This window comes from Drosophila melanogaster, chromosome 3R (genome assembly GCF_000001215.4).
Source record: "Drosophila melanogaster chromosome 3R".
NCBI lineage: Eukaryota > Metazoa > Arthropoda > Insecta > Diptera > Drosophilidae > Drosophila > Drosophila melanogaster.
The window spans coordinates 20,021,497-20,036,068 of record NT_033777.3 but is presented as its reverse complement, the minus strand read 5'-3'; the positions used below and the strand labels follow the sequence as shown (position 1 = coordinate 20,036,068).

The 14,572-nt window shown below is 47.7% G+C and overlaps 6 protein-coding genes across 6 annotated transcripts; 3 read left to right on the top strand and 3 right to left on the bottom strand.

Annotated features, from left to right (window-relative positions):
* Nucleotides 1-12: 12 nt before the first annotated feature.
* Regnase-1 (Regnase 1) lies at nt 13-2,188 on the top strand. The gene has a single exon (NM_142606.4). It carries the CDS (start codon nt 151-153, stop codon nt 1,771-1,773), a length of 1,623 nt encoding a protein of 540 aa, NP_650863.3. The 5' UTR covers nt 13-150; the 3' UTR covers nt 1,774-2,188.
* Nucleotides 1,739-4,246, bottom strand: idc (identity crisis). Its single transcript, NM_142605.4, has 5 exons — nt 3,959-4,246; nt 2,904-3,904; nt 2,611-2,745; nt 2,443-2,553; nt 1,739-2,027 (listed from the first exon to the last, which is right to left on the bottom strand). Exons 1-5 carry the CDS (start codon nt 4,127-4,129, stop codon nt 1,880-1,882), a joined length of 1,566 nt encoding a protein of 521 aa, NP_650862.1. The 5' UTR covers nt 4,130-4,246; the 3' UTR covers nt 1,739-1,879.
* Nucleotides 4,247-4,759: 513 nt separating this feature from the next.
* On the top strand, nt 4,760-6,509 carry trem (trade embargo). Its single transcript, NM_142604.2, has 5 exons — nt 4,760-5,005; nt 5,060-5,820; nt 5,877-6,011; nt 6,068-6,178; nt 6,238-6,509. Exons 1-5 carry the CDS (start codon nt 4,859-4,861, stop codon nt 6,401-6,403), a joined length of 1,320 nt encoding a protein of 439 aa, NP_650861.1. The 5' UTR covers nt 4,760-4,858; the 3' UTR covers nt 6,404-6,509.
* On the bottom strand, nt 6,508-8,011 carry CG4854 (uncharacterized protein). The gene is made up of 4 exons (NM_142603.3): nt 7,789-8,011; nt 7,231-7,730; nt 7,031-7,165; nt 6,508-6,869 (listed from the first exon to the last, which is right to left on the bottom strand). The coding sequence occupies exons 1-4, from the start codon at nt 7,912-7,914 to the stop codon at nt 6,671-6,673; spliced, it is 960 nt and encodes a 319-aa protein (NP_650860.1). The 5' UTR covers nt 7,915-8,011; the 3' UTR covers nt 6,508-6,670.
* A 17-nt stretch (nt 8,012-8,028) lies between these two features.
* CG4424 (uncharacterized protein) lies at nt 8,029-9,582 on the top strand. The gene is made up of 5 exons (NM_142602.3): nt 8,029-8,258; nt 8,320-8,822; nt 8,883-9,017; nt 9,128-9,238; nt 9,304-9,582. The coding sequence occupies exons 1-5, from the start codon at nt 8,109-8,111 to the stop codon at nt 9,440-9,442; spliced, it is 1,038 nt and encodes a 345-aa protein (NP_650859.3). The 5' UTR covers nt 8,029-8,108; the 3' UTR covers nt 9,443-9,582.
* A 4-nt stretch (nt 9,583-9,586) lies between these two features.
* psidin (phagocyte signaling impaired) lies at nt 9,587-14,365 on the bottom strand. The gene is made up of 7 exons (NM_142601.2): nt 13,955-14,365; nt 13,641-13,865; nt 12,220-12,712; nt 11,755-12,154; nt 10,406-11,689; nt 10,144-10,342; nt 9,587-10,083 (listed from the first exon to the last, which is right to left on the bottom strand). Exons 1-7 carry the CDS (start codon nt 14,013-14,015, stop codon nt 9,899-9,901), a joined length of 2,847 nt encoding a protein of 948 aa, NP_650858.1. The 5' UTR covers nt 14,016-14,365; the 3' UTR covers nt 9,587-9,898.
* Nucleotides 14,366-14,572: the final 207 nt, after the last annotated feature.

Sequence of the window (14,572 nt, the reverse complement as noted above, 5' to 3'; positions counted from 1 at the left end):
TCGATAAGACCGTGAATGGGCAACCCAGCTCTAGTCTGTAAATGTAAATAGACGGAACTTGCTGCAGAGAACAGCTAAAAACGCAAGGAAGCGGGCAAAACAAACAACAGGAGCGAGCAGCCGAGGGAAAGCCAGCCGCTGGTCAGTTAGATGCGCATCAAGATGGATTGCGAAGTGCAGGAGCAACACAAACAGCAGCAACAACAACAGCAGGTCCACCAGCAACAACAAAAACACGGCAGCAGCAACAAGTTGCCAGTGAGAAAGCAGGAAAGCTGCTCCGACGACGATGAGAGCCAGAGTCCCAGCCGCACAACGGAGCGCCAGAACCTGGAGTTCGCCAAAAAGCTAGGCTACAGCGAACAGTCCATCCATTCGGCGCTGACGCGCCTCGGCTCGGAAGCCAAGCAGAACGAGCTGCTGGCGGAGCTGATCAAGCTGACGGCCGATGCACCGCGGCCCGCCCACATAGGCGGAGGCGGCAGTCCATCCAGCATGACCAGCACTCTGTCCTCCCCGACCGGCGGTAGCAACAGCTCTGGCTTGAGACACATCGTAATCGATGGCAGTAATGTCGCCCTTTCTCACGGCAACAATCTAGTATTCTCTTGCCGCGGCATTCGCATCTGTGTGGACTGGTTCCGGCAGCGTGGCCATCGCGACATCACCGCTTTCGTGCCCAACTGGCGCAAGGAGATGGCGAACAACAACATAGCCGACCAGGAGCTGCTCTACGAGCTGGAGCACGAAAGATACCTGGTGTTCACGCCATCGCGACATCTGGATGGCAAGCGTGTGTCCTGCTACGATGATCGCTTCATACTCAAGCTGGCAGTGGAAACTGACGGCATTGTAGTCTCCAACGACAACTACAGGGATCTGATCCTGGAGAGTAACGAGTTTAGGCGCGTGGTGCAGGAGCGCCTGTTGATGTACTCTTTTGTAAATGACATCTTCATGCCACCCGACGATCCGCTGGGCAGATCGGGTCCAAATCTGGACCTCTTCCTGTGCTCGCAGACGCAGCAGAAAATGGCGGATGCGCAGCAGTTGTGTCCGTACGGCAAGAAGTGCACCTACGGCCAGAAGTGCAAGTTCCGGCATCACAATCAGGCGCCACTGCTGCAGCGCCTCCCGCTGCAGGCCTCCCACAGCGCGCCCCTGCACACGAACGGTGGCCAACAGTTGGTCAGTCCGGGTGGCAATAATAACAATGTTAAGATCAACTCACTGATTAGCCGGGAGCCGCTGGGGCGCACCAAGTCAAATACCATCGAGCAGGTATGTCAGGGCTTCTCCGCTCAAATGGATCTTTCAGAGGGTGCCGTGGAATCCAGCCAGCCCAATCGCCACAAGAAGCTGCAGCGCCAACAACCGCCGCCCGCCTACCGCCTGCTGGTGCCCACCTACAGTGCTCCCCTCCAGCAACAACAACACCAGGCACAGCAGCAGCATCAACAGTCCAACTCCAGCACCAACTATCACCACCAGTATCTGACGCGCACGCCATCCGCCCCGGTCACGGATCAGGGACTGGGTCTGCCACTGCCCGCTCACAACTTCGCCCATCTGTCTGCCTCCGATTCGCGCATCAACGAGGAGCTGCACGCCTCGCAGCAGCTTCCGCGGGAGGAGCAGCGCCGATTGCTGCGCTATCACCTGGGCAGCCTTTTCCCACCGCACCAGGTGCATGCCGTACTGCAGCTCTATCCGGAGGAGACCGACGCCAAGACCATATGCGCGGCTATTCTTAATTTATTTCCGCATAATTAGGCTAGGCTTAAATTTCATCAATATAATTAGATGTGTAATTACACGCGTGTTTCTGCTTAAAGTGTAAAGTGTCGCTTTGGGACGACGTGGAGTCCTCGCTCGAAATTTACATATCCAGGCCAACGATGTTGGCCGTGTCGTAGGACACCAGCCCGGCTACGGATTCCCGTGCGGACTGGCCGCGCCTCTCGTGGATGACCCGGTGGTTACGCAGTTTGTACGCCTGCGGGAATCCCTTGCCGCACACATCGCAGCTAAAGAGAGAGAGCAAACGTGTTTTAAATTGATTAGAATCCTTGATTAATTTATGTCTTCCTTATAACTTATAATATTTAAACACTAATACTTCATTCCCTGTTTATCTAATGTTATTTACGCCTCAGGCACCTAATAAACAATCAACTAAACTCAAAATATTAATATACTACGTAATATTCGTAAACAATAATCTTTTGAAACAGCATGGCTCTTTCAAAATAGTTTCCACTGTGAATTGTACATTCTTATAGAATAAAAAGTATATTTTTATAAACGATTTCCATCTCTCTATATCAAAAAAAAAACTCAATCTGGTTCTGAAGCTAGTGTATGCATAAACAATCTGTGAAACAGTGAAAGTTCGTGCTAGAGAATACGGACTGTAACCGCCAGGGGGAAAGCGAAACTTACACGTGCGGCTTCTCTCCCGTATGAATCATTTTGTGGAACTTCAAGGTGTTGGTGTAAGTGAATGTCTTGTGGCAAACATCGCACTCGTAGGGTCGCTCGTTGGTGTGGATTCTGCAAACGGGTAATTATTCAATCAAATCGGGTTTGGATTGGAGCTCACCAACTTACCTGTGGTGCTTGTTACGCGTGGACAAGTCGGCGAAGGCTGCCGGGCAATAGCTGCATTTGTACGGCCGATTTCCGGTGTGGGTGTTCATGTGGCGTGCCAGCTGCTGAGCCTGGGCGAAGCAATGACCACAGATCCTGAAAAATGAGATTTTAAGTTAATGAAGGCTTATTGAAAATGATTAATTACTTCCACACAATCATTATACCCGAATTAGACGGATATATGAGCTAAAATCGTAATAACACTCCAAAGAACATAGTGAACACGCAGTAAAAACTGTGAAGTTACTTACTCGCACTCGTGCGGCTTCACGCCGGAGTGGACCTTGATGTGCTCGGTAAGGCGACTCTGGGAGGGATACATGTTGCCGCAGACATCGCAGATGTACTTGAACTCCTTCTTGTCGCCAAGAAGGATCTTGTGGCCGCCTTTGGTTTTAATGCCGGAATGCTTGCGCGCCAGCACCTCGCCAATCGAGATGTCCTTCTCGGATTTGATGCTCATTTTGCTGCCAGCCGAATCACTGTTACCCCGCCGTACCTTAAGTGGATTGCCGCGGTCAGTTGTCTTGGAGGTACTCGATTCTACAGCCACCGAGGCCGTCGATGTAGCTGACCTGCGGGGATTCACTCTCCGCTTGGTGGCATTCCGCGCATGGATGGACGCGCGAACGCTTTTTGAGGGAACGAACTCCTCTTCGGTTGAGTTCAGATCGACTTCCGCATCATCCTCGTGGGCACTTTCGGTCAACTGATCATGCTCGACCTGGTCCAGGTATTCGATTTCGGCAGATAACTCGGACAGGGCTTGATCGGCCATCTCGTGGTCATAGCCCTGATCTGGGATGAGGTCGCCCTCGTACGTCTCATACACGTCATAAACCTCCTCGATTATGCCGTCCTCCTCCACCTGCTCGTTCTTCACGTGCACAATCCGATCCTTTTCCAGCTCAACGAGGATACCATCCTCAATCTCGTCATGGAAGACACCACCCTGCGTTTCGGCGGCATCGTCCGCCTCGGCATAGTGGCTCTCGTCCAGGTCCACATCCTCGTCTTCCTCGTCATGCTCTGGCTCCTGCTCCGCCTCATCGGGATCGACATCCGGCTCCAGCTTGGTGGCTGTCTCTGAGCCCTTTTTCTCCGGTGGTCGCTGCTCCACCTCTACGGGTCCAACGAACTGGCGCAGATGGCCGTACGATCTTTGGCAGGTCTCTCGAAACTTAAATGCCATTTTCAGCACCTTGAAGCACTTCTCGCATATCTTGTCCGGATAGTGATCGAACTGTTTGATCTGCCAAGGAAATTGCATTGTTATATGGTTCGGGGTCCAATGGGACAAACTTACGGGCACTCCGCCGCACTCGCGAATCATGTGGGTCAGATCCTTTTCCGAATCGTCGTTGAAAATGCTGGCCATGGGCTCCTTGGGCTGCTGCAGGCAAACCCGGCAAACGATCCACTTCTGCGTGCTCGTTGCCGCTGCCGCCGGACTCGCATGTGCTGCCGAGTCTCTCATTGTCGCGAATAGGAGATGGATCTCTTCCAGGAGGCTACTTACCCTCCGCTATAATATTTATAATAACACGCTCGCTGGACGAAGACGACGCCAAAAAAATAGATTGTAGTCTGGAGCGAAGTGCACGCGTTGCAATGCGAATGTCGCCACACAGGGTGACCACAGTCGACGCTAAGGGTATTCCATTCGCTACTTCAAATATTAAATATATAATTAAGAATACGAATGCATTTTGTGGGCAGTTAAATAAATCAGTAAAATTGGAATTCAAGTGTTTTACAATTTAAATATATAAAAGCTTGATTAAGCAGTTTAATACAATATTATATGTCAAGCTCATGTAAAGTTCCATCGTTCCATAAGACAGTGTGGTCATTACTGTACTGAAACAAAACTACTTTGATAGAATAGTGCTTTTCCTTTTTATTATATAAACGAACTTAAAACCATTTTCCTTCAATATTTGTAAATTGAAAATAAAATTAATAAAATGACGCGCATTTTTATATTATTTTCTACCAAAAAAAAATTATTTAAAACATTTGTTTGGTAAAAAGTGCACATACAGCTATGTACCCTGTACGCTCCATGTAGTCGTTCATAACGTGCATTCACCGTATCAACTTTGGCGGGCGCGTTTCGCTGTGAATGGCCAGTGGCCGTGGACGCTTAAATTCAGCTGTTTGAATCTTCTGCAACAACCGAAGTGATTGTTTTATCGAATTAGCCATGAAAACTGAGTCCAACGAGAAGTGGGTGGTGTGCCGCGTTTGCCTGAACAATCCCAGCGAGGGCGAGGAGCTGCTCCACGACATATTCAGCGAAACGGCAAGCACGCGACTGGACCAAATGCTGCACATTTGCGCAGGCATTCCAGTAAGTGTGAATCCTGCTTGGTTTGCCCATTTTAAATTATTCCAACCCAAACAGGTCAGCCTAGATGACAACTTCCCGGACAAGATGTGCAGCAAGTGCGTGCGCTGCCTGCGGCTCTGCTACAAGTTCCGTCTGACATGCCAGCGATCCCATCAGCACATTATGGACATGCTGGACCGGGAGGCCAGCAATGCTAACGCCGCCGGCGAAGGGGATTTGCTTAGCATCGCGGAGGACCTTTCGGTGGAGAGCGTACTGAAGTCGTGGGAGGACTACGCCAGTCAGCTGGATGGCGGCATGAAAGTGGAGGGCGAGGAGGATCAGCAACATCAGGTTATCACCTATGTCGTGGAGGATGGTGATACTGATGATACCAATATGTTCGATGTGCACGATCCCACGCAGCCGGTGCCAAATGAGATCGAGGAGGCTGAAACCTATGCTGAATACGAGGAATACGAACTGCTCACCAACGAAAACTCGCCGGAAATCGCACAGGAAAAAGGCTCCACCGGCACAGATGTTGCCACAGAGGAGCCGCCCGAAGAAGAAATTGCTGAAGACATACTCGACTCTGACGAAGATTATGACCCAACTCATGCTAAGCCGGAAAAATGCGACCGATCGGGCAGGAAGCCAGTTGCATACCACAAGAATAGCCCAAAAGTGGAAACCTTCAAAAAGAAGGTGGGCAGAAAGCCGCGCAACAAGCTGAGCACATACATCTGCGATGTGTGCGGAAATATCTATCCGACTCAGGCGCGTCTCACCGAGCACATGAAATTCCATTCTGGTGTTAAACCACACGAGTGCGAGTAGGTTTAAAAGTTGAAAGTAAATAGTAACTATGGCTAATAGGATGTTATTATAGGATCTGCGGAAGAGGCTTTGTGCAGAATCAACAGCTGGTACGGCACATGAACACTCACACGGGGAACCGACCATACAAGTGCAACTACTGTCCAGCTGCCTTCGCCGATCGATCCACGAAAACCAAACATCATAGGTGAGAAATATTCGAAACAGTTGAAAGTAAATTAAACTGACATTATTTCTCTCCAGAATTCACACTAAGGAGCGTCCCTACGTGTGCGACGTTTGCTCCAGAACGTTTACCTACTCGGACAACCTGAAGTTCCACAAGATGATTCACACGGGGGAGAAGCCGCATGTGTAAGCATCAACATATTTTACTACTTCATTATCCTGCAATAATAGCTATTCTCTTTCAGCTGTGATCTTTGTGGCAAAGGATTTGTGAAGGCCTACAAATTGCGTTTGCATCGGGAAACGCATAATAGACGTATCACCTGGAGAAATGACGCAGAAGAGAGCACCAAAGCAGAAGATGTCAAGGGGGAAACGCCGGAGTTTCTCAATGAACTCCCCAAAGAGTGACATGTTCTTTTTAGTTCTTATGCAAAGTTTAGTCTAAGTATTTAGTAAGCCGTTGTTTAAGTTCTTCCATTAAGCAAATAAATGTACACAGGATATATTTTTTTGTACAATTTGTTTTTTACTTCTTATAAAAAATTAAATAAGGAAAAATGACAAATTTTAATGGCGGTGCCCTATGGCTTAGAACTTATCCATTAATATATTGTACAATTTTCAACGAGAAACTTATTTAATTTGCACCTCAATGTTTCCTCTTAGTCACTGCAATCATTTCACCTCTTTCGTCCTTTTGTGTGACTTTTCGTGGCTGTTTTTGTGGTGCAGCTGGGAGAAGGACTTCTGGCAGTACTGGCAGCTAAATGGTCGTTCACCGGTATGGGTTTTCAGATGAACCCGGAGGACGTTGGAGTAGCCAAAGGACCTGCTGCAGAACTCGCATTTGTACGGTCGTTCGTTGGTGTGGATCCTAAAGTGTATTTAACGTTAGAAACTTCCGTGGATGTCTTAAGATTTAGATTTGAAGTAACTTTTATCAAGACTTGTTAACAATTAATTGACATTAAAGCTGATTAACAGAAATATATCTCTTTTATTCTAGTTATGACAGCCCTATATGTTTTTACCTACCTCTGATGCTTAATGCGAGTGGAGGGATCGGCGAACCTGGAGTCGCAATAGTCACATTTGTAGGGACGATTACCGGTGTGGGTGTTCATGTGCCTCGCCAACTGCGGAGTCTGGCGAAAACGTTTGTGACAGATTCTACAAGATAATGGGATTATGCGATTATAGGATACGATGGGAACAAATTCAAATCAAAATCTTACTCGCATTCGTGTGGTTTCTTCGCGCTGTGGACTTTCATGTGGTTGGTCAACTTTACGCGCTCTGAGTAGACATTGTTGCAAATGTTGCAGGTAAAGGAAGCAGCCTGTCCGGAGTCCTCGTCTTCAAAAGTTACCGGTTTGGGACTAAGTGAATAGACAGATTCCTCTGGAGCGGAGATGGCAGGCTCTATGCTGACCAATTCATCGGCACTACAGGCCACATCCTCGCTGCTCTCCAGCGTTACATCGTATGAGTCTAGGTACTCGTACTCCAACTCGCTGTCGCTACCGGTAGCCTCATTCTTGGACAGGTCTCTTGATTCAGTTTTCTTCTTCGTCTCCTGCTCATCGTGAACAATCTCTATGTTTATCTCCTGCAGCTTCTGCTCCTTCAGATCCTTCTCCGTCTGCTGGCAAAGGGATCTGAGTTTGAGGGCAGCTCTGAGCAGCAGGGCGCAGCTGGTGCAGATGCGATTGGGCCAGTCGGGACTCTCACTCAACTGTGGGTAGGTTTTTAATGGGTAATATAGATCATAATATAGATATTCAAAAACCCACTTCAACTCCTGTGCAGCGTTTGATTTTATCTGGAAAATCGGGCTCCGTGGGCATGAGAGACTCATCCTTAGGCTGCACCAAGCAGATGCGACACTTAAGGTCCCTGCTATCCACGTTGGTATGCATTCTTCTGTTATTGTAGGTACAAATTCCGAAATATTTAATTTTTGTTTGTTTACTGACCAAACAATTAAAATTTGTGCGGCTCCGGGGCGAATGGCAATCGGCCCTTCGATAAATATCGGTGACTGGCCAAACAGCGAAGAGGAAGCAGAGTTATTTTGATCGTTAATTTTTGTCGGCCAACTCGTTTGGTTCAAATGGAGATACGATTGAACATGATGACCCTGTGCAGGACTTGCCTGCAGGATGGCGAAGCCCACATGGTGTCTATTTTCCAGACAGCGGACGATAGGCTGCCCGGTGGCGTATCCCTCTGTGACAAAATCGAAAGTTTGAGTGGAATTCAGGTGGGATCCTTTCGTTTTCCTTGATATTTCTAATTAATTTCAAGTAATATCTCATCCATAGATAAGGGCAACGGCAAAGGAGGAAGTGCTGCCCACCAGAATCTGCCTCAGATGCAAGGCATTTCTAACTCTGGCCCACAAATTTCGACAGATATGCCAGCGCTCCAATGAATTTCTCCGGGAATACGTGATAAAGGATGCAGTCGAGCAAGGGGTAGTCAAGGAGGTGGTGCAGCAAACGCGACCTTCAACTCCGCCACCGATAGAGACTGAGCAGCTTGAACCACCAGAGGATGAGGTGCTTGAAGAGGGAGTTTGGTCTACGGAAGATCCCATTGAAGAAACGCCACATGGCCCGGCGGAAAAGGAAAGGCCCACAGTTCTAACGGTGGAAATGCTTCCTGCTCCTTATCCTCCGCCTGCATCTACTCCTCCACCTGCTCCTGCTGGTGCCGTCAAGGGTAAATTGCATGTGTGCGCTATCTGTGGCAATGGATATCCCAGGAAGAGCACGCTGGACACCCACATGCGAAGGCATAACGATGAGCGGCCTTACGAGTGCGAGTAGGTGTACTTACCACTTTTTTGTGTATATAAATGTCTCAGTCATGTGGCTCTTTTTAGGATTTGCCACAAGAGCTTCCACGTCAACTACCAGCTGAAGCGCCACATCCGGCAGCACACGGGAGCTAAACCATATACCTGCCAATATTGCCAACGCAACTTCGCGGATCGCACTTCCCTAGTTAAGCATGAAAGGTAAGCAAAGAATACATAATTATTCCAGTAAAAACATTTCTGTATCTTTTGGAACCTCTATTAATTAACTACAAGTAGAGACTAGCTAATTAATTGTATTTCCTCCACAGAACCCATCGAAATGAGCGTCCTTATGCCTGCAAGACCTGCGGAAAGAAGTTCACATATGCCAGTGTCCTTAAAATGCACTACAAGACGCACACGGGCGAAAAACCCCACATGTAAGTGGTTTCGGTTTTAAACTAAATCAAACCTAAAACTTATCACGTTGCTATTATTACTTCAGATGCCAACTCTGCAACAAAAGCTTCGCTCGCATTCACAATCTCGTGGCGCATCTGCAAACGCAACAGCATATAAATGATCCACGACTGACTGCCTATCTAAGTACCTTTAAAGTGGGGATTACTGTAGCTAATGCTTAATAATATAATATTTATAAGATCGCGACATTTTACCTTTGCTTAAAGCCTAAAACTTTGTATATACGACCTTTGTTATATAAAGTTTGCTAGAAAGATTTCATGAAACTAACTAAAAAGCATTCTAAAAAAAAAAACAAACTGTTTACATTTTTACAATTTATTCTTTTACTTGACTTACTTGCAAAGCGGTACGCAATCTTTTTTCTTTGTTTTGTTCTTTTCTAATTTTTGTTTTACAAAATTTTACAACTTTTATGTGTTGTACGAGGGAAATGCCGAAAAGTGATTGATAAGTGCTGACTTGGCGCTGGTGTTCGAGATAATTGTAGTGTAGGAGGATTATGAGGTCGGTTGTATCCGTTAACAAAATTAAATAACAAACTATGAACTTGGATTGTGTGGGGGCAACGATGACCGGACTGGCTGGCTGATGGCCTTTGCACAGCAAAGAAGCATCTACTTGGCCACCATGCGTATCTTGTCCTTCAGCAGATTGCGCAGCTCGGTGACCATCAGCTCGTGCGAGTCCTTAAAGGTGGCCGAAACGTCGCCGATGAGCGTGGCTTCCACCTCCGGCTTCAGCGACATGTCAGACATAAAGGAGCTGAGGTCGCGTGGCAAAACGGGCGCCTTCCAGGAGCCTAAGGATTGCAGAATCATACCTTAGTTTATCTTTGGGCGATTTGTCTAGAGCCACTTACGTATGGCCGTGTCGCAGGCCTCAAACTTGTGCTTCAGCTGTCGCATCAGCTCCTGCAACATCTGGCTGCGCTCCTTCTCGCTGATCGGCTGCGGTCCATCCACCTTGTTTTCCACCGGCTTCTTCTTGGTCTTGGTCTTTGAGCTTACCTGCAGCTTGTCGTTCAACACGGACAGAAGGAAGGCGTACAGCGATAGCATCTGGAAAAGTTATAAGAACATTGGTGAATTTAAGATTACCTGCTTTTACTACCAACATTTTACCTCTAAACTGGCTGCCACTTTCTGCTGCTGACCTCGCCGCTTCCACAGACCGTCAATGCCGTTGCTTTCGTTGCTCTCGTTGATGGTCTGCACGCACAGCTCCATAGTCGCAATAACATTGTCACCCACCCGCTTGCACTGCTCGGCCAGCTTTGCCGACCCGCTCTGCAAGTCAAGGACCAACTGGGCAAGGTCGTCAAAGAAACGTTCGTATGGCATGTCGAGCAGCAGGTGAAGACGTGTGGGCAGCAGATTGACTAGAAATTTTTGCGCCAACGGCTTGTAGTTCATCACGCGCAATCTCTGGAATAATCCCGTCCAGGACTCCCGCAGGAGCTCCAAGGTGGCCGTCTCTGCTCCCGCTGGCGAATCCTTTAAGCCCGCGCCGTGGTACAAGTCGATGAAAGAGGCAAAGAGTCGAAGCATCAGCGAACGTACTTGAAGCACCTCAACTTCCTGGTCGAACGACTCCCTGCGCTCCTCCGCAGCGTCTACCTCATGTAGCGGATCCCATCGGATAATGGCCCCTAAGTCGCGATTGTCGCTCAACTCATGCCAAGCGATCCGGTCCTCCGCCGGCTCAATACTCATCGCCACATATGCGGATAGATTCTGCGTGATATTGCCATAGCAACTAACCAAGTCACAGATCTGCGCCTCCACCGAGCAGGCCACGTACTGCAAGCTGTTGGTTAACCGCTCCTTGAAGTTCATGAACTCCTCCATTTTTGAAAACGTGCAAAAGCGATATGTTAACGCAATGTATTCCAGCCTTTCCTTATAGCTGTTCGTAAAAAACTTTAGGGTGGCATCGTACACGTTACGATTGCCCGAGAAGCGACCTCCAAGAGCCAACAGTTGGCAGTGCACATAGCCCATGGAGTCCAGCTGAATCTGCTTAATGTCCAGATACTCATACATCTCCTGTGCGCCCACTTGGCAGCCAAACAGATGGTAGATCTTTAGACTTAGCAGTTTCACGTGGAAGTTACTCGTACTGTTTCGCAGAACATACTGCAGCAGGCACAGCGCCTCGAACAGGTGATCCGACTTATTTTCCCGCCTACTCAGATCGTACATTACATTTGCCGCCAGCAGTGCGTATGCATCCGATGGTCCCATTTCCGTAGCCAGCAACTTCTTACCGAAAGTAGTCCTGCCGTGCTCGTAGTGCAGCTTGAGCGCCGTATAGAAGGCAAGCAGGTGGTCCGCAGGCAGATCCATGTGGGATCCGCACATTCGAGAGATTTGCAGAGCGCAAAGATGTTTTTGCAACTGCTCTTTCTACAATAATCATATACCAACAATCGTTAGACTCAAAGTTGAATTTATAATTTTTGCGTACTTACATTTTTTGGAAGCGACGTGGAGGTTACTCCGCTCTCCAACAACAACTTGCTGGCTAGCGCTTGCCTCTGGTTCATGCTGATCGAAGGCAAGAACAAGGCGATATCGTGAGTGCAGCACGATTTGTCGCCGAACAGACGGAAGTACTCAATGACCATCTCGTCAAAGTCACCGATTAGTTTTTCCGCCGGCAATTGCTCCGCTCGCATGCGTTGGTGTAGCTCCAACCGCGCCAGATAGGGTCCCCTTTTCTTGCGCTCCGAGGAGTCAATGATGCGCTGAAGGAACTCCTGACACCTGGCCAGAGAGTCCTTATCCCCGTTCTCCACGCCCTGCGGCGTAAGTTTTAGCAGCTCGAACGAGCTTTGGATATACTCCTTGTAGAAGTCCCAACGATCACGACTTGGGGATAAAAAATAAAACTTAGAAAACGTAGTTATACATATGAACTTATTGTTTAAGCTCACTCTGCGTCCAGCAGCTGCTGCAGCAGCTCATTCAATTCCCGCCAGTTTCCCAGCTCCTTGAGCAGCTCGAACTTCATGCTGACTGGAGCACCGGGGTACAGCTTCGCGCACAGCTCACCAGTAAGGAATTCCCACGCCTCCTGGTACTTGTTTTGTAGCTTAAGTATGTGCAGATAGAGGAAGGCCTCCTGTTCCGTCTCCATTTTGCCCTCCTTGATGTGCTTGTCGACCATGCGTTGCGCCAGTCCCAAGTAGATTTTCCGCTTCTCGGGCAGCGCCGATTCCGGTCCACGGATTCCCTGGAAGACTACGCTGATCACCGACCAAAAGTAGTAGGCATTTTTCGGCTGCGCCTTGTACAGCTGCAGGGCCACCGCCTGCTGCGCCTTGTAGTCCTCCACCCTCACATGTGAGATGAAGAGGTGGGCGAGGAGCTCCTCGTTGCCCGGATTCTGCTTCACAGCGTGCTGGTACAGCTCCACAATTTTGTCCACTGCAAAGAGGCCGATATTTATATATTATTAGCGATTTCAACTTTCGCAGGTACAGGTATCTATATATTCAGATCGTTGGCACGCACTTGCCACTCGTCGTCCGACTAAGAGAATGCGATTTTAATTAGTCGGGCGAGGTGCGCGTGCCAAGAAAATACGAAAATATGAATTGTGGCCACTTCGTGTGCGTAGCAGGGGCGTCTCTAGGGGATTCACAGATGTGGCTAAGAAACATTCTTACTTAAAAATGTTGCTTTGTATTCGTCAATCGAATTTAAAAAAGCTCAACAAATTGTATCCTTTGATCGACCATGGTTTCGTATTTAAATAACTTAAGTAAATATTAATATTATCTTTAAATCTATACTTTAAAATATTTTGTATATACATATACATACATATACAAGCATTTAACTCATGGATAAGGAAGCTATTCTTTTTATAAAATTTCAATTCTAGAATGCCTGTAACCTTTACACATTTGAAAGGAGAAATCTAAATCCTTAATTATTATCTATACATACAATGAGTCCTTGCCTCACACAGGCATTTCGTTTTTAGATTTAAAATTGGATATTAACTTACAAAAGGTTCTTCATAACTTAAAAGTGTGCTTCACAAGTCAAATTCATAAATGAAACTAATAATTTATAGCCTATCAGGAGCTACTTGTGAACAAATTAGTTATTTCTGATGGCTGGTGCCCTTCTTCATCGCGTTAGAACGAGAGACTAGGTTCGTGCTTTAAGAGTTTATGGCTAGTTGGTTATATCATACTCCTAAATAACTTCTACTTGAGGTAATGTACCTCCTAGACCATGCTTAGTACGTTATCAATCTTGCATTTGACTGAACCTAATCCCCAGCAAACGGTGGCTCCACGTGGGCTCAGTACATCAGCCCTGCCGGTGGTTTACCCATACGTACGTTGTTCCATTTCGCGGTAGCAGAAGGACAGCACCTGCAGCGTGGAGTCGTCCGTGGGCTTCTCCTCGGCAACGGTCTGGAGGCATCCGTGGCTTTCGTCATAGCGTCCCAGTCGCAGGAGCGAGAGGCCTTTCAATGCCCGCGCGCAGAGCAGGTTGGGATGTTTGCGTAGCAACTTCTCGGATTCCTGCAGAGCCTTGCGATTGTTGCCCACCTCCAGGTTGTCTGCAAAGGATTGGGATGTTAGTCTGTGAGACTGTGGACCCGGCACATGGAGCGCCTCATTCCGCCGTGGACACGGACAACACACTCACCGTATACCGGCCGCAGTCGCCGCTCGAACAGGGCCGAGTCCATGCCCTGCTGCTGTGCCATGTTATCGTGTTATGTGGTGCTGCTGTATGCTGCTAACCTAATTACAACGTGCTGCATGCACCTCGAACTGAGACTCGCTCTCTTTTGGGTTTTGCGGCACGCTGTCGTCTGCCGTTGATTAATTTCCTGCAATCGTTTGGGGGCTCTCCTTGGGTTGCCCTCGGTGTTTGGGCGGTCGGGGACGGGCGGCTGGCTCTCGGGCACTCGAATCACACGGTCGTAGGCTAATTATGTGCTTATTTTCATAGAAACTAGTGACTTTAAATTTTATTCAAAATAAAAAAAACCTCAGACTGCATATTCGGTGAGAAGAGAGCGGCCCCTGTATTTTCTCCAGTATTTTCTGGTATTTTTCGAGAAGAGCATGCCGACATTAGGGGTCTTCGCTCAAATCACAAATTTAAGCCATCAAGATACTCTTATTGGGAAACTTTTAAAATTCCATTCAATCATTCTGCTTAGAATTTTAAGGTTAGAATATGTCTTGTACAAAAGTGAATTTCTAATAGTAGTTTTTAGTAATTTTGTTATTATCTATGATCAACAAAGTATTGATA